This window comes from Bos grunniens, chromosome 1, assembly GCF_055505025.1.
Source record: "Bos grunniens cultivar Pamir isolate PY7600 chromosome 1, Bosgru_T2T1.0, whole genome shotgun sequence".
NCBI classification, from domain to species: Eukaryota; Metazoa; Chordata; class Mammalia; order Artiodactyla; family Bovidae; genus Bos; species Bos grunniens.
Window position 1 is genome coordinate 90,173,505 of NC_141165.1, and position 27,241 is coordinate 90,200,745.

Sequence of the window (27,241 nt, forward strand, 5' to 3'; positions counted from 1 at the left end):
CTATTGATGCCTGGCTTGGAGAATTTTGAGCATTACTTTGCTAGTGTGTGAGATGAGTGCAACTGTGCGGTAGTTTGAACGTTCTTTGACATTGCCTTTCTTTGGGATTGGAATGAAAACTGACCTTTTCCAGTCCTGTGGCCACTGCTGAGTTTTCCAAATTTGCTGGCATATTGAGTGCAGCACTTTCACAGCATCATCTTTTAGGATTTGAAATAGCTCAACTGGAATTCCACCACCTCCACTAGCTTTATTTGTAGTGATGCTTCCTAAGGCTCACTTGACTTCACATTCCAGGATGTCTAGCTTTAGGTGAGTGATCATACCATCGTGGTTATCTGGGTCATGAAGACCTTTATTGTATAGTTCTTCTGTGTATTCTCGCCACCTCTTCTTAATATCTTCTGCTTCTGTTAGGTCCATACCATTTCTGTCCTTTATTGTGCTCATCTTTGCATGAAATACTCCCTTGGTATGTCTAATTTTCTTGAAGAGATCACTAGTCTTTCCCATTCTGTTGTTCTCCTCTATTTCTTTGCATTGATCACTGAGGAAGGCTTTCTTTTCTCTTCTTGCTATTCTTTAGAACTCTGCATTCAAATGAGTGTATCTTTCTTTTTCTCCTTTGCATTTCATTTCTTCTTTTCACAGCTATTTGTAAGGCCTCCAAAGACAACCATTTTGCCTTTTTGCATTTCTTTTTCTTGGGAATGGTCTTGATCCCTGCCTCCGGTACAATGTCACGAATCTCCGTTCATAGTTCTTCAAGCACTCTGTCTATCATATCTAATCCCTTGAATCTATTTCTCACTTCTACTGTATAATCGTAAGGGATTTGATTTAGGTCATACCTGAATGGTCTGTGGTAGTTTGAGCATTCTTTGGCATTGCCTTTCTTTGGGATTGGAATGAAAACTGACCTTTTCCAGTCCTGTAGCCACTGCCGAGCTTTCCAAATTTGCTGGCATATTGAGTGCAGCACTTTCACAGCATCACCTTTCATGATTTGAAATAGCTCCACTGGAATTCCATCACCTCCACTAGCTTTGTTCATAGTGATGCTTTCTAAGGCCCACTCGACTTCACATTCCAGAATGTCTGGCTCTAGGTGAGTGATCACACCATCGTAATTATCTGGGTCACGAAGATCTTTTTTGTACAGTTCTTCTGTGTATTCTCGCCACCTCTCCTTAATATCTTCTGCTTCTGTTAGGTCCATACCATTTCTGTCCTTTTTCGAGCCCATCTTTTCATGAAATGTTCCCTTGGTATCTCTAATTTTCTTGAAGAGATCTCTAGTCTTTCCCATTCTGTTGTTTTCCTCTATTTCTTTGCATTGATCGCTGAGGAAGGCTTTCTTATCTCTCCTTGCTATTCTTTGGAACTCTGCATTCAAATGGGTATATCTTTCCTTTTCTTCTTTGCTTTTCGCTTCTCGTCTTTTCACAGCTATTTGTAAGGTACAAAATTCTCCAAGCCAGGCTTCAGCAATATGTGAACCATGAACTTCCAGATGTTCAAACTGATTTTAGAAAAGGCAGAGGAACCAGAGATCAAATTGCCAACATCTGCTGGATCATGGAAAAAGGAAGAGAGTTCCAGAAAAACATCTCTTTCTGCTTTATTGACTATGCCAAAGCCTTTGACTGTGTGGATCACAACAAACTGTGGAAAATTCTGAAAGAGATGGGAATACCAGATCACCTGATCTGCCTCTTGAGAAACCTATATGCAGGTCAGGAAGCAACAGTTAGAACTGGGCATGGAACAACAGATTGGTTCCAAATAGGAAAAAGAGTACGTCAAGGCTGTATACTGTCACCCTGCTTATTTAACTTCTATGCAGAGTACATCATGAGAAACGCTGGGCTGGAAGAAGCACAAGCTGGAATCAAGATTGCCGGGAGAAATACCAATAACCTCAGATATGCAGATGACACCATCCTTATGGCAGAAAGTGAAGAGGAACTAAAAAGCCTCCTGATGAAAGTGAAAAAGAAGAGTGAAAAAGTTGGCTTAAAGCTCAACATTCAGAAAACTAAGATCATGGCATCTGGTCCCATCACTTCATGGCAAATAGATGGGGAAACAGTGTCAGATTTTATTTTTCTGGGCTCCAAAATCACTGCAGATGGTGACTGCAACCATGAAATTAAAAGACTCTTACTCCTTGGAAGGAAAATTATGACCAACCTAGATAGCATATTCAAAAGCAGAGACATTACTTTGCCAACAAAGGTCCGTCTAGTCAAGGCTATGGTTTTTCCAGTGGTCATGTATCAGTGTGAGAGTTGGACTGTGAAGAAAGCCGAGCGCCAAAGATTTGATGCTTTTGAACTGTGGTGTTGGAGAAGACTCTTGAGAGTCCCTTGGACTGCAAGGAGATCCAACCAGTCCATCCTAAAGGAGATCAGTCCTGGGTGTTCACTGGAAGGACTGATGCTGAAGCTGGAACTCCAATACTTTGGCCACCTCATGCAAAGCGTTGACTCACTGGAAAAGACCCTGATGCTGGGAGGGATTGGGGGTGGGAGGAGAAGGGGACGACAGAGGATGAGATGGCTGGATGTCATCACTGACTCAATGGACATGAGTTTGAGTGAACTCCGGGAGTTGGTGATGGACAGGGAAGCCTGGGGTGCTGCAATTCATGGGGTAGCAAAGAGTCGGACACGACTGAGTGACTGAACTGAACTGATACCTGAATGGTCTAGTGATTTTCCGTAGTTTCTTCTATTTAGGTCTGAATTGTGCAATAAAGAGTTCATGATCTGAGCCACAGTCAGCTCCAAGTCTTGTTTTTGCTGCCTGTATAGAGCTTCTTCATCTTTGGCTGCAAAGAACATAATCAATCTGATTTTGGTATTGCCCATCTGGTGATGTCCATGTGTAGAGTCTTCTCTTGTGTTGTTGGAAGAAGGTGTTTGATATGATCAGTGCATTGTCTTGGCAAAACTCTGTTTGCGTTTGTCCTGCTTTGTTTTGTACTCCAAAGCCAAATTTTACTCCAGGTATCTCTTGACTTCCTACTTTTGCATTCCAGTCCACTATAAAGAAGAGGACATCTTTTTTGGGTGCTAGTTCTAGAAGGTGTTTAGGACTTCATAGAACCATTCAACTTCAGCTTCTTCAGCATTACTGGTCAGGGCATAGACTTGGATTACTGTGATATTGAATAATTTCCCAGCCCTATGCAATCATTAATCTTCTTTCAATCTCTATGGATTTGAGTACTATGGACATTTCTTACAAATGGAATCTCATAATACGTAGTCTTTTGTGATTGGCTTCTTTTACTTAGCTTATTGTTTTCAAGATTCACCCATGTTGGAGCAGTACTTTATTTTTTTTGCCAAACAGTATTCCATTGAATGGATATATCACATTTTAAAATCCACTTAGTTAACTGACATTTGGATTGTTTCTACTTTGTGACTATAATGAATATAGTTACTATGAATATTTGTGTACAAATCTCTGCATGGATGTATGTTTTCATCTCTTTAGGCATATACCTGGAAATGGAACTGGTGGGTCATATGGTAATCTATGTTTAACATTTTGAGAAACTGCCAAACTATTTCCAAAGTGGTTGTACCCTTTCATATTCCTACCAGCAATGTATGAGGGTTCCAATTTCTCCACTTTCTCAACACTTGTTACTGTATTTTCCATTTTATTGATTATAGTCACCCTACTAGGTTGTAAAGTTTATCTCATTACAGTTTTGATTTGCCTTTTCCTAATGACTAATGACAATGAAGATCTTTTCATGTGCTTGTTGGCCATTTGTATATCTTCTTTGGAGAAATGTTTATTTCAAGTCTTTTGTCCATTTGTTAATCAAACTGACTTTTTGTTGCTGGATTCTAAGAGTTTTTTAAAATATATTCTGGATACAAGTTCCTTATCAGATATAGGATTTATAATTATTTTCTCCCATTCTGTGGGTTGTCTTGTCATTTTGTTGATGGTATCTTTAGAAGGACAAGATTTCAATTTTAACGAAATCCAATTTTTCTATTTTTCTCTTTTGCCATTTGTACTCTCGGTGTCCTTTTAAAAAAGGATTCACCTAACCCAAGTCATGAACACTTATTCCTATGTTTTTTCTAAGAGTTTATAATTTTAGTTCTTACATTTAGGTTTATGATCTATTTTGAGTTAATTTTTATACATGGGGAAAGGAATGGATTCAAATTGATTCTTTTGCATGTGGCTATCCAGTTATTTTTTGGGACTCCAAAATCAGTGCAGATGGTGATTGCAGTCATGAAATTAAAAGACGCTTACTCCTTGGAAGGAAAATTATGACCAATCTAGATAGCATATTCAAAAGCAGAGACGTTACTTTGCCAATGAGGGTCCATCTAGTCAAGGCTATGGTTTTTCCAGTGGTCATGTATGGATGTGAGAGTTGGACTGTGAAGAAAGCTGAGTGCTGAAGAATTGATGCTTTTGAACTGTGATGCTGGAGAAGACTCTTGAGAGTCCTGTGGGCTGCAAGGAGATCCAACCAGTCCATTCTAATGGAGATCAGTCCTGGGTGTTCACTGGAAGGACTGATGCTGAAGCTGAAACTCCAATACTTTGGCCACCGCATGCAAAGAGTCAACTCACTGGAAAAAACCCTGATGCTGGGAGGGATTGGGGGTGGGAAGAGAAGGGGATGACAGAGGATGAGATGGCTGGATGTGATCACTGACTCGATGGACATGAGTTTGAGTGAACTCCGGGAGTTGGTGATGGAAAGGGAGGCCTGGCGTGCTGCGATTCATGGGGTCGCAAAGAGTCGGACACAACTGAGCGACTGAACTGAACTGATCCAGTTATTCCAATATCACTTTTCTTTTCCCTTTGAATTGGCTTGGCACTGTTGTCAAAAGTCAATTGACTATAATAAAAAAGTTGAAAAGTCATTTCACTATAAATGTAATGGTTTATTTTTTGGAATCTCACTTCTGTTCTGTTGATTTACATGTCTGTCATTATACCAGTATCATGCTGTCTTGATAAGTGAAGCTTTGTAGTAAGTTTTGAAACTGGGAATTGTGAATTCTCCAATGTTATTCCATTTCAAGGCTGTTTTGGCTATTCTGAGTCCCTTGCATTTCCATACAAATTTTAGGATGTTTGTCAATTTCTGTAACAAAGGCAGCTAAATATTAATTGAGATTGCATTAATTTGTAGATACATGTGGGTAGTATTACCATCTTCAATATTAAAACTTCCAACACATGAACAGGATGTCTTTCCATTTCCTTAGGTCTTCTTTAATTGTTTCCAACAGTGCCTTACAGTCTTCAGAGTGCTGGTTTTATGCTTATTTTGTTAAATTTATTCCTGAATATTTTATTCTTTTTGAGGCTATTGCAAATGCACTGTTTTCCTAATTACATATTTGGACTGTTCATTACAAGTGTATCGAAATAGTTGATTTTTATATATTAATCATGCATCCTAAAACTTTTTTTTTTAGGATGAGCTTGTTCGTTTTTGCTGAATTTGTGTTTTAGATCTATTAGTCTTTTTTAGTAATTTACAAAGGATTTTTATATATTCAAGATCATGGCATTTTCAACAAATATAGTTTTACTTCCTCCTTTCTGATCTAGACGACTTTTAGTTCTTTTTCTTACTCGGTGATCCTGTTCTCGGGGCGGGGGGGATGCATTTAGTCTTTGACCATTAAATGTGATCTTATCTATGTGTTTTTCATAGATGCCCTAATATTACTAGGTTGAGGGAGTTCCTGTCTATTTCTAATTTGGGGATGTTTTTATCTTGAAAGGGTGCTGGATTTGTCAAATGCTTTTTTTTCCCCCCATCTATTAAGATGATCACATAGCTTTTCTCCTTTATTCTATTAACATATTATATTAATTGGATTTTGAATGTTAAACCAACTTGTATTCCAGGAATACAACCCATTTGGTGGTGGTGTATAATCCTTATTATGTTACTGGACTTGGTTTGCTAGTAGTTTGTTCAGGACTTATGTGCCTATGTGTATTGGTCTACAGCTTACTTATAATGTCTTTGTTTGCAATAATTTTAGTTTAAGAATCATTAATCTCTTAAGGTCATGATTCTAAGCAAACTATTTTTTAATGGAAAGAAGGGTCATGGGACATTACCTCAAGAAAACAAATGGGAAAATATGAAAGCACTGAAGCAATAGCTGGAAGCTTTGAATAGGGATTTCTGCTTGACAGCCTTGGAATCATTAGCCAGAGGATGTAGAGCATTAATACATGCCCAGTAGTGCCTAAAATCCAGTCATTTAAAAGACACAACAACTGCCTAAGCTATCAACAAAAAGAAATGATATAACCAAAATAAAGTTCAAAATTTGTTTTACCTACTTTTGGTTTTATTATTCTTACATTTCAGCTTCTTTCTTTAAAAGGAGTGAGTCGTCTACAGGGAGCTTTATTTACCACCACCACCTCTAATTTCACTTTTACCCCCTCCACATCAGATTTCTGAGATATAAGTTCCATCATATAGCTCTCTAGTGTAGAAGTCCCTGGAGTGTGGTCTCTGCCTACAATCTGGTGAACTTCAAACACTTTACCTCTGCTTAGGAGGCTTGTGTGGCCTGACTTACCTCTCTAGCTACATCTTTCACCACTCTTCAGCTGCTTGATTGTAGCAGGCTCTCCCCTCTTACTGGAGGTTTCTCCTCCATGGTTCTCTCTCTCTAATCTGTTCTTCCTTCTCCCCATTATATTTGGCTAACGCTCTCTCATTCCGTAGGTTCCAAATTAGATTATGTGCCTTCAGGAACTTCTATTCGACCTCCAGAATCTGGTTAGGTGCTTCTCCTCTGAGCAATCAAAGCAATTGTAGGTCTTTCATTTTAGCCCCTAGCACCTTGTTTTACAACTGCTTGTTTGTCTATATGCTTTGCGACACTAAGTTCTGTCTGGGCAGGAACTATGTTTACCTCAGTGCCTAGAACACTTAAAGACAGATAGGAGCTCAAAATATATTTGTTAAATTAATGAGCAAATACATGAACTAATACGAAGTTCATCATAATCTGCTCCTTTACCTTTTCAGTCTCATTTTCTGTCACTTGCTACCTACACCCAAACACATACTCACACTACTCTTGCCATACAAAATTACATGCAGTTCCCTGGACATACTGAGCTCTCATATACCTTGTCTGCCCTTCTATGAGAGACACCTTAACCCACGTGAACATTCAGTGAACACCTGTGAAGTTCTTAGCTTTAATTATCACATTCCTAGTGAAGTCTTCCCTGACTCTTCAACTTCTCTCCAAAGCCAGGTCAGTTAGGCTTCCCAAGCTCTGTATATCCTTATTTGTATTGTAATGATCTCATCAGTCATCTTGTCAATTCCCAGTGCTTACCATGGTGTTTGGTACATAGTGAAACACTTACAAAAAGTGTTCTGAATACAGAAAGAAATAATGAACAGGTCCACGGGGAGAGGCAATATACTTAAGATTTAAGAGTGGACTAGGGCTTGAGTCTAAAATAAAGAGAAAGGACCTAGAAAATGTTTTGAAAAGGTCAACATCCCTTATTAATAGAATAAACATACAGAGAGTAGGAAATGAAAATCATGGGTGATCTACGTTTATGAAGTTAGAGAACATGGCCAACAACAGGAAACTACAGGGAGAAAATGGACTTAACACCTACAGATAGAGGCTTAACAAATATGTATCATAGATTGTTATGTTCAGTTTTTTACACAATATCTAGAAAAGACACTAGACAAGGCGTTATACAGTTCTTAACTGTAAACGGATGGGAAGAGTAAAGTTAAGAAATAACCTTTCATGTAGCAATAATACATTTTAAACTTACTACACTTCCTAGAAAGGGTAAGTTTTAAATAGGCATCTCCATATTATATGAAAGGGAATCACACATATGAATATGTATGGATTAGTTGGAAATGGCACCCCACTCCAGTACTCTTGCCTGAAAAATCCCATGGATGGAGGAGCCTGGTGGGCTGTAGTCCATGAGGTCACTAAGAGTCAGATATGACTGAGCGACTTCACTTTCACTTTTCAGTTTCATGTGCTGGAGAAGGAAATGGCAACCTACTCCAGTGTTCTTGCCTGGAGAATCCCAGGGACGGGGGAGCCTGGTGGGCTTCCATCTATGGGGTCGCACAGAGTCGGACACGACTGAAGCGACTTAGCAGCAGCAGCAGCAGCAGTCCTCTATTTTATAAGAAGTGATCTGGTATACAAAAAGTAGAGTGAAAATGCCAGGGATAAAAGACAAAATATAACAGGAAGAAAATAAGCTTTAAAATACCTGCGTATAATACAGTCTCTATGAGATCTTTAATGTGGGTCCTGCTATTCTCTGAAGCAAGAAGAGGTGCTGTCCCATTGGGAGCTGGGACGACAAGCGGTCCAACTAAAAACGCACAAGCTCCCCCGAGGTAGCTGAGCATCGACGCGATAGCTGTGGCAGTGGCCCGCTCGTCTGCAGAGAACCATGTTGTGGACAGGAATGGAGCTGCGTTCATTACAGTTGGACCTGCCAATCCATTTAACAGCTGTCCTCCATGGATTAGTCTGGAATCAAACAAATTAAAAGGCTGTGAGGCAGCTAAAATAGGCATCTTCTAGACAAAAAGAAGTTAGCCAACAGTGTTTACTACAGCAATAAGAATACATATCTATAAAGAACAAGAGACACCCGAAAGGTAAAGTATGGTGACTCTGTGCGAGGGAAATCAAATACACCAATCTGATTCTCCAGGCAAGAATACTGGAGTGGGTTGCCATTTCCTCCTCCAGGGGATCTTTCTGGCCCAGAAATGGAACCTGTATCTTTTACGTCTTCTGCACTGGCAAGCAGGTTCTTTACCACTAGCGCCACCTGGAAAGCCACAAACACACCAACAACTGCATATAACCCTAATACACCGATGGTCACCCCTTAGTCATTTCACAGATACTTACTGAAGCCTGTGATCTGTGCCATGTACCAAAGTAAATACTTTCAGTAACCTTGTTTTACTTATTATCACAACATAATGTGCAAGATATTATCATCTCCATTTACTGAAATGTGAAAGCTTTGGCTTGGAAACATAAAAAAACTTGCCCAAGTGCTAACAGGCAAAGCTAAGATTCAGACCTAGGTCTGACTCCCAATTCCATATCCTCTGAGACCGCCACTTATAGAAACCTAGGAAGTGCCTCCAGCCCTACAAATAATACAAATGAGCTCAACATTTCACATCTACGCTCTGCAGGATAACGGAAATACAAAAAAAGGAAAAATAAACATTCAAGAATCTTCTAACGGAAGAGGAACTGGTCAAGGAATCAGAGGATCTGGTCTGCACCTGACTACTTTAATGCTCCTGGGTAGTATGTCTTTGTGGGATTCCATTCCTTCTCCCATAAAATGAAGAGATTAGTTTAATTTCAGTCTGCATGCCGTGAGTATTTGTTAGGTGAAGGTACTATAATTACAGATCCCTAGGTCCTTTCCAGTCTCAGACTTTAATTGCAAGGCTTAGTGAAGAGTAGTTCCTTGCTTCCATTTCATTTGTTCTTGAGCTCACCCTTCCTCATTACCATATTCTGTTCAGCGCTCTGTCCTGTTCCCTGATGAACACGGAACCTGAAAACCCTTTTCCCACATTTCTTTTTCCACCCCCACCACAAACATTCACATTCAAAAGTAGCCTTGAAGGAGAAAAGAAGTCAGAAGTTCAAAAAGCACAGACCAAAAAAGGGAAGTGAGTCAACCTCTTCTGCTTTGGAGGTAAAGGAAATGAAAGGAACAGTATACATGTCATATATATGATACTACTTTTTCTTTCTGCTCCTTTTGCTTTTTAACCACCATGTAGGTGTCAGATCTTCCTTTTAACAAGTACCACCTTGATAAAAGTTTTTTGAATGTAGAAGGGAAAATAAACAGGCATGTGGGTAAAAGTAGGGCTCTTAATGTAGAAGCATAAGTGAGTGGGAAGTAGAATATGTGAATTACGTCTGCTCAAACCTTTGTACATGTTGGAAAAGTTATTTGAAGGCAAAATAGCTTCCAGAATCATTAATATTACTAAATTTAGGGAACCAAAGACATTTAAAAATATGTTCATGTAATGGGAACTATTTTCTAAATGACAAACACAATTAAACTGTTTATAAACCAAATACCTCCTCCAAATGCCAGAGGATCCTCAGCTGTCACACAGCAATTTCATCATAGAAATATTCTTGAAACACTGTCATTAAGTGGTTTTAATCATGACTCCCTTAATCATGACTCGTGACGGTACAACAGTCAAACAATGCATGATGGCTCATAATGGCAGCTACTGTGATATTTAACACCTTTAATGAGGTGTTCCTGAAAGACTCATCCCATCTAGAAGGAGAAGCATTGGAATGAGCAAGTCTTATTATGCCTAAATATGTTAAGAGTGGAAGGAGAACATGGAAAGATATCGGAAAAAAAAAAAAAAAAACACTTGCCTGGTGACCCCAACTCAGGGGAACCAGGCTCAGTCCCTGGTCGGGGAACTAGATCCCACATGCCACAGCCAGGAGTTCACAGGCCGCAACTCAAGATCCTGTGTGCCAGAACTAAGACCCAGTGCAGCCAAACAAATAAAGAAATATTTTTTAAAAACCACTTGATAAAACAGAATGCATCCTGAAAATTAAGGTGTAAAACTCAAATAATTGCCATGGCTCAGCTTTTGCTACCTCTCAGTGGAATCATGAAAAGATTATTTTCCAAGCAGCAAATGTACGTGTCATAGAACATGTGAGCTTGAGATAATATGAGGACCATCCTAGTCCAGTTTACTCAATGCACAGATCTGGATATTTCTAACACAGGTATACTTGCTAAAGTCGTATGGTACTAAGGACAATTCAGATGGCATATAAGTCTAAAAGGTCACCAAACTTGGGATTGCTGGGGTCTTTGTGCATCTACAACATGGATTATCAAGTGAAAAATTACAGTGAAAAACATGCTGATTTGGTGTTTAAAAATTATTCTAATTTAAATAATTGTGTGCTTTTTTGTGTGTTGTTTTTTGTGTTTTTTTTTTGCATTAAAAGTCATCATACATAAATGCACTCCTCATAAATGAGTTCAGTAGGAGAACTGGAACCTACAGGATTGGGGGTTATCCTCTGAATTCGTGGGAAATCTGGCAGGGAAATCCAGTCCCTGCTCTTCCCAGCATATTTAAATCTTCCAGAACTTAGTTCTCTTCCTTCCTGAATTTGTATCCTACAACCCCTCAGGACTTGTCACTTACTAATTGGTTATAAGCACTGCCATCTGGTGACCACGGCACAACACCAATCTGTAATGTATAGATTTTCATGTTTGTCTGACATAGGTTTCTGTCACCTACCATTAACTTACCCTATGTTAAGAAGTTAATTTGTTTGTAAAAATATATTTAGAAATAAAATTGTTACATATATATATACATACACACACATATATATAGTTTTTCCATTTAATAGTAATGCAAAATTAGAGGTATGTTTTTTCCTGAAAAAGTGCTGACCCTAAGACATAATAAAATCATACAAAACATTACCATAAATTCTTTAAAAATGACAATTAAGAAGAGGAAATAATTATAAATTCTTCAATACAAACTGTGTGTTGTTTAATTCATTCAACCAACATGTACTGAGTATTCATTGTGTATTGGGTAGGGACTGTGATAGCAATAGGTGGATGGGAATTTAAAATTAAAGTTAAAACTCTTTAAGTAGAGTAGCTGAAGTCACTTACCAGCACTATATCAGGAATATAAAGAAAAATAAGGCAATAACTAGTAAGCTTGTCAGGCCTGTGACGAGAGTAAGGCAAGTGGTCCGCCTTCCTTGTCCTCTGACCTCTGACTCTGGTCTACAACACAGGAGCTTCATAATATTCGCACATGGACCTGAAGGTCCAATCCCATCCAAGCTCCATCTATCCTCTTCCAAACAGCTGCCCCTTAGCTACCCTTTGGGCCCAGGGAGCACACCCAGGGATGCAGTTCATCCTCAGAAGAACAGACCTGGGAAAGAGGCAGTGCAGGGACTGCTGGGGTCTTGTGTAGCTAGAAAGTGGTGAGGGGCAGGGCAGACACGCCTCTTTGGCCCTACAGACTCCTCACCACATAGGGAATGGCAAAGCTGAAGGAAATCCAGAGTAGAATCCCCTCAGGCATGGAGTCTAGGGCAAGGGCTTGCTGGCACTGGCAACAACAGTGGGTACAGAAAAGGGATGGTTCGGAGGGCTGTTGAGGTGGTACAATAGGTATGGTTATGTGAATGACTAGATGTGGGGGTGACATTCATAATTCTGTAAAAATGTCCAGTAAGTGCTTGACTACAGGTCACAGGCTAAGGAAAGAGGTCTGAGATGAGACATATGATGGGGTTGAGGAAGAAACTCTGGAGAACCATCACTTTTAAACAGTCAGAGGAAGAGGAGTCTAGAAAGACGATTGAGAAGGAGCAATTACAGAGGTAGAAAAAAAATGAAAAGCAAGAAAGGCTGGTGTCATAGTAACTAAGAAAAGGGTTTAAAAAAGTGGAAAGTGAGGGGCCAATAGTTTTAAATCAAACAGAAAGAGGGTTTAACTGAAACATAAGCTCCTCGGTAACAAGGAGGTCTTCCATGATCTGAGCAGAGGCAGTTTTAGCAGACTGTTGAGGATGGAAGTCAGACGTGTAAGAAAATGGAAATTTACATTTAGACTCTTCATTACAGTTGTTAAAAACAGATGCCAGAACAAGAATTAGGTACATAAGCTTAACAGTGTGAAAAGGAAAAACACGCAGCTCAAATGAACAGTCTGAACAGAAAAGTCTCTCTGCCTTCATGTGCTGAGAGAGAAATGCAACTTGTTGTGATTGTCCTAAAGCTTTCAAGGCACTCCTGAAAGAAGATGGCTTTCAGAAATTTGTAACTATTGATCTGAGTTGGGTGTTAAAAAAAAACACAGAAAAACAAAAGAGGTGTTATCCACAATTTTCTGTTAAGTAAAGTAGATATCATAACTTAATGTTAATTTTTCTGGATCACCACTATGTGCTTTAGTTTTGTTTTGCAGTTATCAGCTAAGTTCCTTGTGGGTCAGGACTCTGGTTTCTAAACTCCCCAGAGTGAGAAGAGAGTGGGGATGCTCTCTAGGATCCAAGAACAGGGAACTGGGATCACGCGGTTCAAACCTCACAAGGTTCTACCACATACATCACATCAGTTCCACTTTTAGGTTTTAAAAAGCTTATAGTCAGCAAAACAAAAAACAAAATTTCCCCCAAATTTGGGAAACAAAACTTTTGGAAAAAGACACTGAGGGCGGTAAGAGCAAGGTCAAGGCTTCAGCACTGTCTCAAGCGTCGGGCACCACAGGAGGGCAGGCAGAAATTAGCAGTACGAGGACGTAGTTTTGTCTCCTGGGCAATAAGCTCGGGAGCATAAGGGAGCTTCTGAAGGAAGCGGACTGGTTAATTCGAGGGGTCTAACCCTGGCTTCCTCACCTGAAACTCTGCGCCTGATGAAGATGGGCAGTCATACATTGGTTAGGAGGCTGCAGGTGTCCTGCCCTCGGCAGCTCAAGCTGTGACAGTCGTGCAAGGCTTTCCTTCATCCCAGTCTCCTCTCACTGGTCCCTTAATTTACTCCCTCTCATCTCTCCCCCTAGCCCACCGAACTTCCTTTTCTTCCCTTCTTTCTCAGGTCTTTTTTCTTGTCAATTTTGTTCTCTTTACCTAGCTTCTGCCTACTTGAGGCCTAGTTTGTGCCTTCCCCATAGGCCAGGTGGAAAACAGGGGAGTTTCCTAGTGGGCTGAGAAGATTAGATCAGAGCTTTGGGAGTTTCTCCAGCACTGGTAGAATCGGGTGGTAAAGGCTAGGAAGTGGGCTAGCAGTCCAGCAGCGTCAGTACTGCTGAGCCTGGGGACCCCTGCCATGGCTGGGCTGTTTGCCTTGGTCCTGTGCACATCAAACACTGCTCCTGCTGTGGAGAGGCTGGGGCTCAGAGGGACACGCTGTAGCATTTATGCACAGCTGTATTCCTTTTCATATGATTCAATATACTACAGCTTTTCAAAGAAATGCCAACAGCTCAAGTTCAAACTGAAGACCTCTAAGTTAACGTTTTCTCACAAACTCGACATTTTAGCTTGTATGTAATGATATTTTGCATCCCAATCTTCTGCTTTCTGACATTCTGGAACAAATACCTAGGATTCTTAAATTATTTTCTACTTAGAATAATATGATGTTTCAGAATTAGAATTTTTATAGTTGGAAGAGACTTCAAACCTCAGCAAGATAACCTATCCTCTTCATTTTATTAAAAAAACCCTGAGTTCCAGAAAAGCTAATAATATATTTTAAATCACACTTATTTTATAACTTATTTATAACATTCTTTCTCCAGAAAGTATTAGTGGGGGGAGTTCCAAAGTCATACTAGCTAATGGTTGAGACAAGACCAGAAATCAAAATTAAACCTGATTTCATCAGTCCATGAATCTTTCTACTCTTCCACATGGCCTCATTCTGAAGGTTCTCTGTAACTAACAGTGATGATAAAAATTATTGATTATTGAAATAACCCAAGGTTCTCAGATCTAAAGGCATGCTGCTGCTGCTGCTGCTAAGTCACTTCAGTCGTGTCCAACTCTGTGCGACCCCAGAGACGGCAGCCCACCAGGCTCCCCCGTCCCTGGGATTCTCCAGGCAAGAACACTGGAGTGGGTTGCCATTTCCTTCTCCAATGCATGAAAGTAAAAAGTGAAAGTGAAGTCGCTCAGTCGTGTCTGACTCTAGCGACCCCATGGACTGCAGCCTACCAGGCTCCTCTGTCCATGGGATTTTCCAGGCAAAAGTACTGGAGTGGGGTGCCATTGCCTTCTCCAAAAGGCATGCAGTAGCTAGCATATTTTTATTATGTGCAGAGAATCATAACTAGCACTGGGGATAACATTAAAGAGTCAACATTTTAGAAACTGAGCAGCTATTTCTTTACCGTTAAGTCCAGTACTCTTAACTTAAATTCAATGCATTTTTATGATTTAGAATCCATAAAAATACTCATCTCTAACACTTAACATGCCAGTGGTTCAGAAGCTTTCTCTCAACTTCCAATTCTTAATCATCTTTCATGAGAATAAACTCTTGTGTTAAAGAATTTCCTGGATATTGACAATGGTTCAAAGTGCTAGTAATAGCTTTCCTTTATTAGTGTAAGAAGATAATAAAAAAGGTCAGAGATGTTATGAATTAATTACAGGAAAAAGAAAGGAAGGGAGAAACAGAGTGAAAAAGAATGGGCTTTCTTAAGATTTTTACCATAGCCTCAGTTTCTTTTATGAAAATCTATTTCCCTTTTGTACCCTTTAGTAATTTTGGCCAGTTATGAGTCAATTAAAAGTATCTACTGCACATCTACTATGGTCAAGGCATCTTCAGATAGACATTAAAGGTAATATAAAAATAAATACTAAAGTCTTGGCCCTAAAGAAGCTTATAATAATAACTTCTCACGAACAGTTATAGAAAGTTCATAAAAACACACGATAAAAAAGAATATTGGTTAGATATCAAAAGACAGCTTCTAGCCTTAGCTAAATTTATTAACTGTATAATCTTTGGTGAACCACTTACTCTCTTTCTGTTTCAATTTCCCAAAAGGTACTTTATTTCACAGGATTATTATTAAGGCCAAATACGATAATCTCTCAGCAAGGCATGGGGGAAGAACGGACTTAGCCCTGGTCTGAGAGACCTACTACTTCCCCCTACTTGGGCTCATAACATTTTCCTTGTCTCATAACTTTTATTTTATTCTCTTAGTTTAAAAGTATATATACTTGTAGTAGAAAATAAGTGTATAGAGAAGAAAAGAATCCATACGTTCAATAATTCAGTAACTCACATAATCACTACTAATCTTGATTTTTCAGTCTTTTTTTTTCCTTTTTTAAATGCATCTCCCACTTAAGACTTAGGCACAGGTAATCATAGATATTATATTGAAAATACAGTTTTATGTACTAAATCATTTTAACTTTATACTCTACATAAGCATTTTTTCATTTCATTCTTTACAATCATGATTGTTAATGGCTCCATTGATAGTGTATCATACAGATGTACGAAAACGCACTTGACATTTTCCTAATGTTTGTTACTTATTTGCTAATATTAATAGTGCAATTGTGATAATCTCTGTATGAAAATATTTGCCATTTCCAAATTGTTTCCTTAGGCTCAACAGGTTGGAGGGTATGAAGATTTTCTTGTTGCTTAGTCGCTAAGTTGTGTCCAACTCTTTTGCAACCCTATGGACTGTAGCTCACCAGGCTCCTCTGTCCATGGAATTTTCCAGGCAAGAATTCTGGAGTGGGTGGCCATTCCCTTCTCCAGGGGATCTTCCCGACCCAGGGATTGAAACTGTCTCCTACACTGGCAGAGGGATTCTTCAGAGCCAACAGGGAAGCCCCTTATGAAATATACTCCAAAGTTGTATTTCAGAAGAGTCTGAAGTAATTTACATTCCCATCAACAGTGGTCAGCAGTGTCTGTCCCACCAGCACCGAGTACCCATATTTTAAAAATATGCACATAAAAATAAAAATATATTTTTTCAATTTTAATAGAAAAATAAACAATACCCACACACACAAATTTGGTGTGTTAGTCTTCTATTGATGTTTTAACAAATTACCACAAATTTAGTGGCTTTAAGACAAGACTCATTTATTCTCTTACAGTTCTGTAAATCAGGAGTCCAACAGGGGTCTCAATGAGCTAAAGTCAAAGTGTGGCATGGCTGTGTTCCCTTCTGGAGGCTCTGGAGAAGAATTTGCTTCCTTGCCTCTATCAGCTTCTGCCAGATGCCGGCTTTCCTTGGTTCCTGGCCCCCTTCCTGTATCTTCAAAGCCAGCAACAGGGATTTGAGTTCTTTTCACATTGCATCTCTCTGACATCCTCTTCTATCTCTTATTTAAGGGCTTTTATGATTACACTGGGCACACCTGGATAACCCAGGATACTCTTCCTATTTTAGGGTCAGATGATTACCAAACTTAATCCCATCTATAATTGAAGCTCTCCTTTGCCATGTAACAGAATACATTCACAGGTTCTGGGTATTAGAAGGTGGACATCTTTGGGGGATGGGGGCATTATTCTGCCTACCACACTTGGTAAGGCCAAAAGGCAACTCCTTATTTTAATCTGTATTTCTTTTTTGACTACTGTTCTTTTTTTCCATTGGTATACTACAATTTTTCTTATTTTGAATGAGTGCTTAATATATTTATATATATTTATTTACCTGTTCTTGCCTTTATTTTGACAAATATTTTTCCTTTTGGCCAATTCTGTTTTAAGCTTAACAATCTGTACATTTAATTTTTTTATGGTGGATAAACGTATGCTTTATTTGAACAAACATAAAAGAGAGCTCCTAGCACATTTCAGCAACACAAAGTTGGGCAATCCAACAAAACATTAATACAGTTGGCCCTGTCTATTCACAAGTTCTGCATGCCGGATATGGAAGGCAGGCTGTTCTATACCATTTTATATAAGAGACTTGAGTGTTTACACTTAATAATTTATAAATGGCCACATCTATCAATTTTTCTCTTTATAATTTTCCTCTGTTTTTCATACTTTAGAAAAAAATTTCTATGTAGAGATCAGATAAATATTCCTATATGTTGTTTTTCAATTAAATATTTAACCATTTAGTTCATCTGAATTTATTTTGGTGCATGGTATGAAATGAGGATCTAATATGATCTTTCTCTCCTAAATAGACAGCCAGATTGCCTGTGGTAGAGACAATAAACTATTTCTAATTTCCTTTTAGGTACAGAACACCCCAAGTTTGTGCTAGGGTAAGTTACAGTCTGCATTTCCAAGCTCCCCTTGCAGCGAGGTGGGGCCTTATTACCAAGTCTGGGCCAATGTGATCAGAGTAGGAGGATTTCAAGGTCACTCCCATGAGAACAAAATGCTCTCCCTGGTCCCCCTCTCCGTCTTCATATAGGATGAAATGTGACTACAGTGCTGATGCATTGCTCTGGACTGTCCTGCTAAGGTCATCTCCCTAGGGGAGCAACAAGATAAAGGAACTTAGGTCCCTTTGTAGGACAGAGCTGCCTATGCCTAGGCCTCCCTGCCAACTCTGGACTATCACATTAGAAAGAAATACTATCTTGTTTGACTTACTATATTTTGAGACACTTCATTATAACAGCTTAACTGTTCCTTGATTGAGAAATTAGCTGCAGAATAGGATTTTGCATTTGGAAAGGCATAACATATTTGGCACTGGCTTAGTGGTTAGGCTGCAGGCCGAAAAGGCAGGTGATTTGTGAGATACAGCAAAACCACTGCTTGTGATTACCTAGAACTGGGTGAAAAATATCAGAAGACTACTCTGTTTCCCACCTCTTGCTGATTTTAGGATGGCACCACAAGAGAGGCGGAGGCAAACAAGTGTTGGCTGGTTTGCCAGCATAGACAGAAGGGACAAGAGCTCTGCTAAGACAGTTTCTCTTTGCCCAAGGCCTGCTCTCCAAATTTAATGAGAATCTAGGAATTTGAAGCCTCAGGTTACTTCTGTATCTTTAAATGGCAGGAAATAATGTCTTTCAGAGCCTGTCTAGCAGCAAAGATCGAATTAAAGGTGTTATTTTCCAACCCAGGCCTAACTTTTTACAGACGGCATCCACGTAGCCACCATGAAATTGAGGGGAAAGGGATAAGCTGAGCACAAAAGGAGTATAGGAAAGGAGATTCAGCAGGAGTAAGAACCATAGCCTTAAGTAAAAATCTTTGGGTGTGGCTACATTTACATGAACCTACTGGATATAAGTAGCTGTTGCTGCTGCTAAGTCGCTTCAGTTGTGTCCGACTCTGTGAGACCCCATAGACAGCAGCCCACCAGGCTCCCCCGTCCCTGGGATTCTCCAACCAAGAATACTGGAGTGGGTTGCCATTTCCTTCTCCAATGCATGAAGGTGAAAATGAAGTCACTCAGTCGTGTCCGACTCTTAGCGACCCCATGGACTGCAGCCCACCAGGCTCCTCCATCCATAGGATTTTCCAGACAAGAGTACTGGAATGGGGTGCCATTGCCTTCTCTGGGATATAAGTAGAGAAGAAGCCTACTAAGTGTTTGAGGGAAGTGTGTCACCAAAGACACCACAAAATGGTTCTACCAAACTTAAAGATTGCTTGATTCCTAAAGCAATCCTGAGGTCCCCAAATCAACATCAGCAAACACAAAAGACACAGCCCCTAAGAATGGCATATGTTGCAACTGTAGGTGTATTCTCTAAGAACAATGGACCCAAAAAGAGCCTTCCCAAGCTCAAAGCCAAAAATCACAAAGAACGATCAAAGGAGTTACTCCCAGAGAACCATGAAGACCTGATAGAAGCCAGAGATTCTAGTTTTCAGGCTAGATGCAGCGACTGGACAGAACTGTGGATTTTCTCCTTTGAGGAAGGACGAACGTGTTTTCTGTATAGGCAGAGGGGGCACATGAAGACATTAGATAGCAGAGACTATTAACTGTCTTTTTACATCCATTTCCGCTTTCTTTCGTTATAGTAGCCATGCATTTGTAGTTGTTGTTGTTGCTATTATTTCCTAAATTAATTTACAAACCAACTTTGTTACATGGGACATAGGACAAATCCTCCCACTTCTACAAAAAGAAACCAAATATGACATTCCATGGGGAAAATGAGGCTTCCATAATCTTCAACAGGATGTACTTGCTTCTGGCTAATATTTCCTACCCAGAAGAGCACTGCTTAATTGAGTGCTTTGTACCACTATCTCTGTTTACACTGTGATCAGTTCAGTTCAGTCACTCAGTCATGTCCGACTCTTTGTGACTCTATGGACTGCAGCACACCAGACCTCCTTGTTCATCACCATCTCCTAGAGTTTACTCAAACTCTTGTCTATTCAGTCCATGATGCCATTGAACCATCTCATCCTCTGTCGTCCCCTTCTCCTCCTACCTTCAATGTTTCCCAGCATCAGGGTCTTTTCAAATGAGTCAGTTCTTCACATCAGGTGGCCTAAGTATTGATGTTTCAGCTTCAACCTCAGTCCTTCCAATGGATATTCAGGACTGATATCCTTTAGGATTGACTGGTTGGATCTCCTTGCAGTCCAAGAGACTCTCAAGTTTTCTCCAACACCACAGTTCGAAAGCATCAATTCTTCGGTGCTCAGCTTTCTTTATAGTCCAACATCCATACATGACTACTGGGAAAACCGTAGCCTTAACTAGATGGACCTTTGTTGGCAAAGTAATGTCTTTGATTTTTAATATGCTGTCTAGGTTGGTCATAACTTTTCTTCCAAGGAGTAAGCATCTTTTTATCATGGCTGCAATCACCATCTGCAGTGATTTTGGAGCCCCCTCAAAATAAAGTCTGCCACTGTTTTCAGTTTCTCCATCTATTTGCCATGAAGTGATAGGACTGGATGCCATGATTCTTGTCTTCTGAATGTTGAGCTTTAAGCCAACTTTTTCACTCTTCTCTTTCACTTTCATCAAGAGGTTCTTTAGTTCTTCTTCACTTTCTGCCATAAGGGTGGTGTCATCTGCATATCTGAGGTTATTGATATTTCTCCTAGCAATCTTGATTCCAGCCTGTGCTTCCTCCAGCCCAGTGTTTCTCATGATGTACTCTGCATATAAGTTAAATAAGCAGGGTGACAATATACAGCCTTGACGTACTCCTTTTCCTATTTGGAACCAGTCTGTTGTTCCATGTCCAGTTCTAACTGTTGCTTTCTGACCTGCATACAGATTTCTCAAGAGGCAGGTCAGGTGGTCTGGTATTCCCATCTCTTTAAGAATTTTCCATAGTTTATTGTGATCCACACAGTCAAAGGCTCTGGCACAGTCAATAAAGCAGAAATGGATTTTTTTCTGGAACTTTCTCGCTTTTTCGATGATCGAACGAATGTTGGCAATTTGATCTCTGGTTCCTCTGCCTCTTCTAAAACCAGCTTGAACATCTGGAAGTTCATCGTTCATGTATTGTTGAAGCCTGGCTTGGAGAATTTTGAGCATTACTTTACTAGTGTGTGCTGTGGCTGCTGCTAAGTCGCTTCAGTTGTGTCCGACTCTGTGAGACCCAATAGACAGCAGCCCACCAGGCTTCCCCATCCCTGGGATTCTCCAGGCAAGAATACTGGAGTGGGTTGCCATTTCCTTCTCCAAAGCATGAAAGTGGAAAATGAAAGTGAAGTCACTCAGTCATGTCTGACTCTTAGGGACCCCATGGACTGCAACCTACCAGGCTCCTCCATCCATGGGATTTTCCAGGCAAGAGTACTGGAGTGGGGTGCCATTGCCTTCTTCAACTAGCATGTGAGATGAGTGCAACTGTGCGGTAGTTTGAGCATTCTTTGGCGTTGCCTTTCTTAGGGATTGGAATGAAAACTGACCTTTTCCAGTCCTGTGATAGCTGTATCTTTTTTTTTTTTTTCTTTAGCATCCTTGCATTTTAACTGGGGGCATGGCTGCCGAGCTACATGTCTAGCTCCTCTTGCAGACAGGTGTGGCCATATGACTAAGTCTGTACCAGTGGGGTGTGATTAGAATTGATACATACAGCTTCCTGGTCAACACCTAAAGATGTAGTCACTTGCCCTGGACGTCCTGTTTTTCCTTCCTGTGGACTGGAATGAAAGCACGATAATGAGTCAGCTTTGACCACCTGGACAGGAATATTACCACAGGGGATGTTAGAACAACAGAAAAGGAACTTGAGTCCCTGGAACAGAGCTGCCTACCTGGTCTGGGGCAGCCCATTATCTTTCAGACTGTTCTTTAGGAGAAAAATAAATTTATTTATTGAACTTGTGTATTTTTTATCTTTTTACACAGCTTAGCCTATCCTTTACAAATAAATAGACTGTCAATAAAAGTTGACTCCCAAGTTTTGATTTAAATAATGAAATCTAGGAACCAACATTTGTTAAGTATATGTATTATGTCCATTTTCTTTCATAAGTGCTTATACTTTTAATATTATTTTATGTTAGATATATTTACAACACATATTTTTGCTAGTTTGTATTTTAATTTTACAACTTATCTTAGAAGCATGAGGGTTCAGGGTTTATATAGTCAAATCTACACAGCTTTCCCTTGTGATTTCTTTCATTGTTTTCACACTCAGAAAAGCAGTCTCTTATCTTTCTTTCTCTTATTCTCATTATTGAAGATCTGATGTGATCATTTTAGATTCTCTTAGTGTTTTCACTCCAAAATGTAAGATTAGCACAAGGTAAAGATATTCTCAAGCAGAGTTAAGAGTATAAAATAAAAAGTAACTCTCCTTTCCACCGCAGACTTCTAGGTTCCCAGGCTTCCTCCTTAGAAACAACCAACAGTAATGGTTTCTTTCAGCAACAGTCCTGGACAAATACATCCCTCCCACTTTTTTTCTGAGTAGGAATATATTAAACATAATATTATAACTTTGTCTTTTCTCAAACTCAACAATATATCTTGGAAATATTTCCAAATCAGCACTTAACAGAACGTTTACTCCCTTTTCACAGCTACGTACTATTTCACTGTATACTTCATCATCACTACCCCTCTGCTGAAGACATTTGGGTTGTAAACAGCATTTTGCTATTACAAGCAAAACCACACAAACATGACTGTCCTTCCAAAATGATATAGCTTTATATGTGGGCTAATTTTCTAGAAGGACAACTATTGGGTTAAAGGACATGTACATTTTTAATTTAATAAATACTGTAAAAATGCCCTCTAAATAGAATTCTCCAAATTACTTGTAACACCTATTTTTTCCCCTATACCTCAGGCAACACAGCACATTATCATACTTTTTCATCTTTGTTAATAATCAGACATACAATTGCTTTTTCAATTTTCTTTAACTATGATGAAGTTGTTGCGTATCTTTTCTTAAGATTTGTATCTCAATTTCTGTGATTACTTGCTCATGTCTATCACTCATTTTCCTACTGACTTGCTATTTTTCTTATTGATTTGACAGAGTTCTTTTCAACTAAGGAAATTATCCATTTGTCTTATTGTTGCAAACATGTCACAGTTTTTTATTTTATTTTATTTTTAAACTTTACAATATTGTATTAGTTTTGCCAAATATCGAAATGAATCCGCCACAGGTATACATGTGTTCTCCATCCTGAACCCTCCTTCCTCCTCCCTCCTCCCTCCCCATACCATCCCTTGGGTCGTCCCAGTGCACCAGCCCCAAGCATCCAGTATCATGCATCGAACCTGGACTGGCAACTCGTTTCATACATGATATTATACATGTTTCAATGCCATTCTCCCAAATCTTCCCACCCTCTCCCTCTCCCACAGAGTCCATAAGACTGTTCTATATATCAGTGTCTCTTTTGCTGTCTCATACACAGGGTTATTGTTACCATCTTTCTAAATTCCATATATATGTGTTAGTATACTGTATTGGTGTTTTTCTTTCTGGCTTACTTCACTCTGTATAATAGGCTCCAGTTTCATCCACCTCATTAGAACTGATTCAAATGTATTCTTTTTAATGGCTGAGTAATACTCCATTGTGTATATGTACCACTGCTTTCTTATCCATTCATCTGCTGATGGGCATCTAGGTTGCTTCCATGTCCTGGCTATTATAAACAGTGCTGCGATGAACACTGGGGCACACGTGTCTCTTTCCCTTCTGGTTTCCTCAGTGTGTATGCCCAGCAGTGGGATTGCTGGATCATAAGGCAGTTCTATTTCCAGTTTTTTAAGGAATCTCCACACTGTTCTCCATAGTGGCTGTACTAGTTTGCATTCCCACCAACAGTGTAAGAGGGTTCCCTTTTCTCCTCACCCTCTCCAGCATTTATTGCTTGTAGACTTTTGGATCATAGTTTTGGAAGTTTTGGCCACAGCAATCAGAGCAGAAAAAGAAATAAAAGGAATCCAAATTGGAAAAGAAGAAATAAAACTCACACTATTTGCAGATGACACTATCCTCTACATAGAAAACCCTAAAGACTCCACCAGAAAATTACTACAACTAATCAATGACTATAGTAAAGTTGCAGGATATAAAATCAACACACAGAAATCACTTGCATTCCTATACACTAATAACGAGAAAACAGAAAGAGAAATTAAGGAAACAATTCCATTCACCACTGCAACGGAAAGAATAAAATACTTAGGAATATATCTACCTAAAGAAACTAAAGACCTATATATAGAAAACTATAAAACACTGGTGAAAGAAATCAAAGAGGACACTAATAGATGGAGAAATATACCATGTTCATGGATTGGAGGAATCAATATAGTGAAAATGAGTATATTACCCAAAGCAATTTATAGATTCAATGCAATCCCTATCAAGCTACCAACGGTATTCTTCACAGAGCTAGAACAAATAATTTCACAATTTGTATGGAAATACAAAAATCCTCGAATAGCCAAAGTGATCTTGAGAAAGAAGAACGGAACTGGAGGAATCAACCTACCTGACTTCAGGCTCTACTACAAAGCCACAGTTATCAAGACGATATGGTACTGGCACAAAGACAGAAATATAGATCAATGGAACAAAATAGAAAGCCCAGAGATAAATCCACGCACATATGGACACCTTATCTTTGACAAAGGAGGCAAGAATATACAATGGATTAAAGACAATCTCTTTAACAAGTGGTGCTGGGAAATCTGGTCAACCACTTGTAAAAGAATGAAACTAGAACACTTTCTAACACCATTTCACAGTTTTTAACTTTTCTTTTGACTTTGTTTTATAGTGTGTGTATATATATATATATATATATGTATTTTTATAGTATTTTTAATCATGCAGATATTCTAAAATTTTATGTAGCCAAAAGTATTATACTTTTCTATGGCTTCTGAGATTTGTGTCTTAGTTGGAAGGTCTTTGCCCTTCTAAAATTAGTCTCATCTTCTAATATTTCTATGGTTCATATTTTATACTTAAGTGGTTGATCCAACTGGAATTTACTTAAGTGGCAGGACAGATATAGGGCTCTTCCTCACTTTTTTTTTCAGATAGCTAAGCAGTTATCATAAAACCATTTACTAAACAACTCATTTTTTCTGCTATGATCATTTTAAATTTAAGATTGTCAGCTGGAAAGCATTTTACAATGGAGTATATTTATAGAAAATCTACGTTTACTAGAACCATACTATTTAACTATTTATCATATGTTAGTAATCTATTATTAATGTTAATAAAAATTACACTGATTTGAAAGATAATATGTCATGGTAATCATTGGATACACCTATGATTAAAAGCAGATATAACCTACTGTAAGTTCACCTTCTGGAAGTCTGTAAATTGTTTACTGGGCATGGGCCATATTGCATTTCACACTATAGAGTAATGACATCTAGTATTTTTTTAATATATGATTTGCTTCCCAACCATAGAAGAAATACTTTATAGTTCATTATTCTAAGTTCCTTATTTATTTGTGGTGTTAATAAGAGAAAAGTGGCGTATCTATATGTAGATAAAAGAAATTCTGATACTATGAAGAGGTAAAACACCATTAGGAAGGTGGTATTAATAGTTGTGATTGAAGAAAGGGCTTATTAGAAAGCTGCTTCTCACATGTCTTAAGACTTATAAAAGCTAAGATACAGGAAGTAAAAGGTACAGGGTCACTATTCAGAAGGCTGGGTCAGAAGCTCAAAAAGCGTCGAGTGAAACAGGGGCACAGAAACAGATTGCTAAATACTTGTTTCAGTGCTGGCCAAATGCACAGAAGGTCTTTATCCCTTCCGGTTCAGTGTCAAGTGGGAGTCTTAAGCTTAAAAGTGGTAATTTAATAAGGCTTCTAGTCAAAAATAAGCATTCTAACTGTAGCATTTTCATTGTAACAGCTGCATGTGTGTTGTTGATAATATTGCTCTAAAGAAATATTGCATGGACATAAATGAAGTCTCATTTCAAGGGGATAATATTCCCATATTCCTTATATGATAGGTGAACACACAAAGGATGAGGAATTCGATTTATACTTTCTTTTTATGAAAGGTTCAATCCCTGAGAATTCTTTCTTTCTTCTCTTTCCTATCTTTGTTTACATTTCTTTATGAGCTCTATTTATTTTTCATACCATTTTCTCCACCACAGAGTCAACTCTTTATTATTTCTATAATTTTATATTTGGAAAGGATATGAAAGGATATAAAACTAGAGAGAAGCAATAGAATAGATGGCCCAAAACAGAAGAAAAGCTACCAGAAATACTAGGAAGCATTTTTAAAGAATGCATTATTGAATTTCAGCTTATACTGAAGTTTGTACTTAAAAACTGTAGATGCTTTAAAAAAAAACACCTGTATATTTGAAAAATTAAGAACATTTCAAACACAATGAAACTCATCTGTTAAAATCTCACTCAGAAGGACAGGATATGAAGACCAGCATTCCACAGAAACCCAAATGATATCTGCCTTTAAAAATATGAAACACTTATACTCTCAATTTTCTGGAAAGATAACATATTTTGAAAATCTGAAAATGAACAGCATTTACTTTGAAAATGAAAAATTCTGTTCCAAATAAAAGTCAACATCTTGTACCTAAAATCCACTCCTTCTCCTCCTGGGTCCCGTGTGTCTGTTAATGGAATCAACAATGTCAGAGTCTCCAGAGTGCAACCTCAGTCATATCACCTCTGATGTCTTTCTCACATGTTCTCTCTGACATCTATGCTATCCTTTCCATTCCCACAACTTCTCAGGTTAAGACAGTCATTCTGGACTCCTCACTTCCTGTTATTCCCTTTATTCAATCCATTAGCAGGTCCTTCAAAATACAATCAGATTTGACCACTCCTCACCACCACCACTGCCACCACTATGGCTCAAGTCAGCATCATCCCTCATGTGCTTTATTGCATTGATTCCCTACCTGGTCTCCCCACTCCTGCATCCTCAATAAAGCAGCCTTGTGACCATGGTTCTCTTCAGCTCACAGCTGAAGAGATTTTCTGGCTTGAAAAAAGCTGAAGTCCTTACGCGGTCTTGAAGGACCTGGTCTCACACTCCTGTCGCCACCCACGACTGGTCTCATTTCCCAGCCCTCTTCCCATAAAGTCTCTGGTTTGGCTCCAGCCCTGCCAGGCTCCCTGCCAGGTTGCTCTTCTCTTCCCATCCTTTATA

At 39.0% G+C, this 27,241-nt stretch overlaps 1 protein-coding gene across 1 annotated transcript in view; it reads right to left on the reverse strand.

Annotated features, from left to right (window-relative positions):
• The window catches only part of SLC49A4 (solute carrier family 49 member 4), a 90,499-nt gene that overhangs the window by 50,469 nt on the left and 12,789 nt on the right, over positions 1–27,241 (reverse strand). Inside the window, exon 3 of the mRNA XM_086403182.1 lies at positions 8,311–8,576. Coding sequence (XP_086259308.1) covers positions 8,311–8,576 — 266 coding nt within the window. The remainder of the gene's footprint in view (positions 1–8,310; positions 8,577–27,241) is intronic.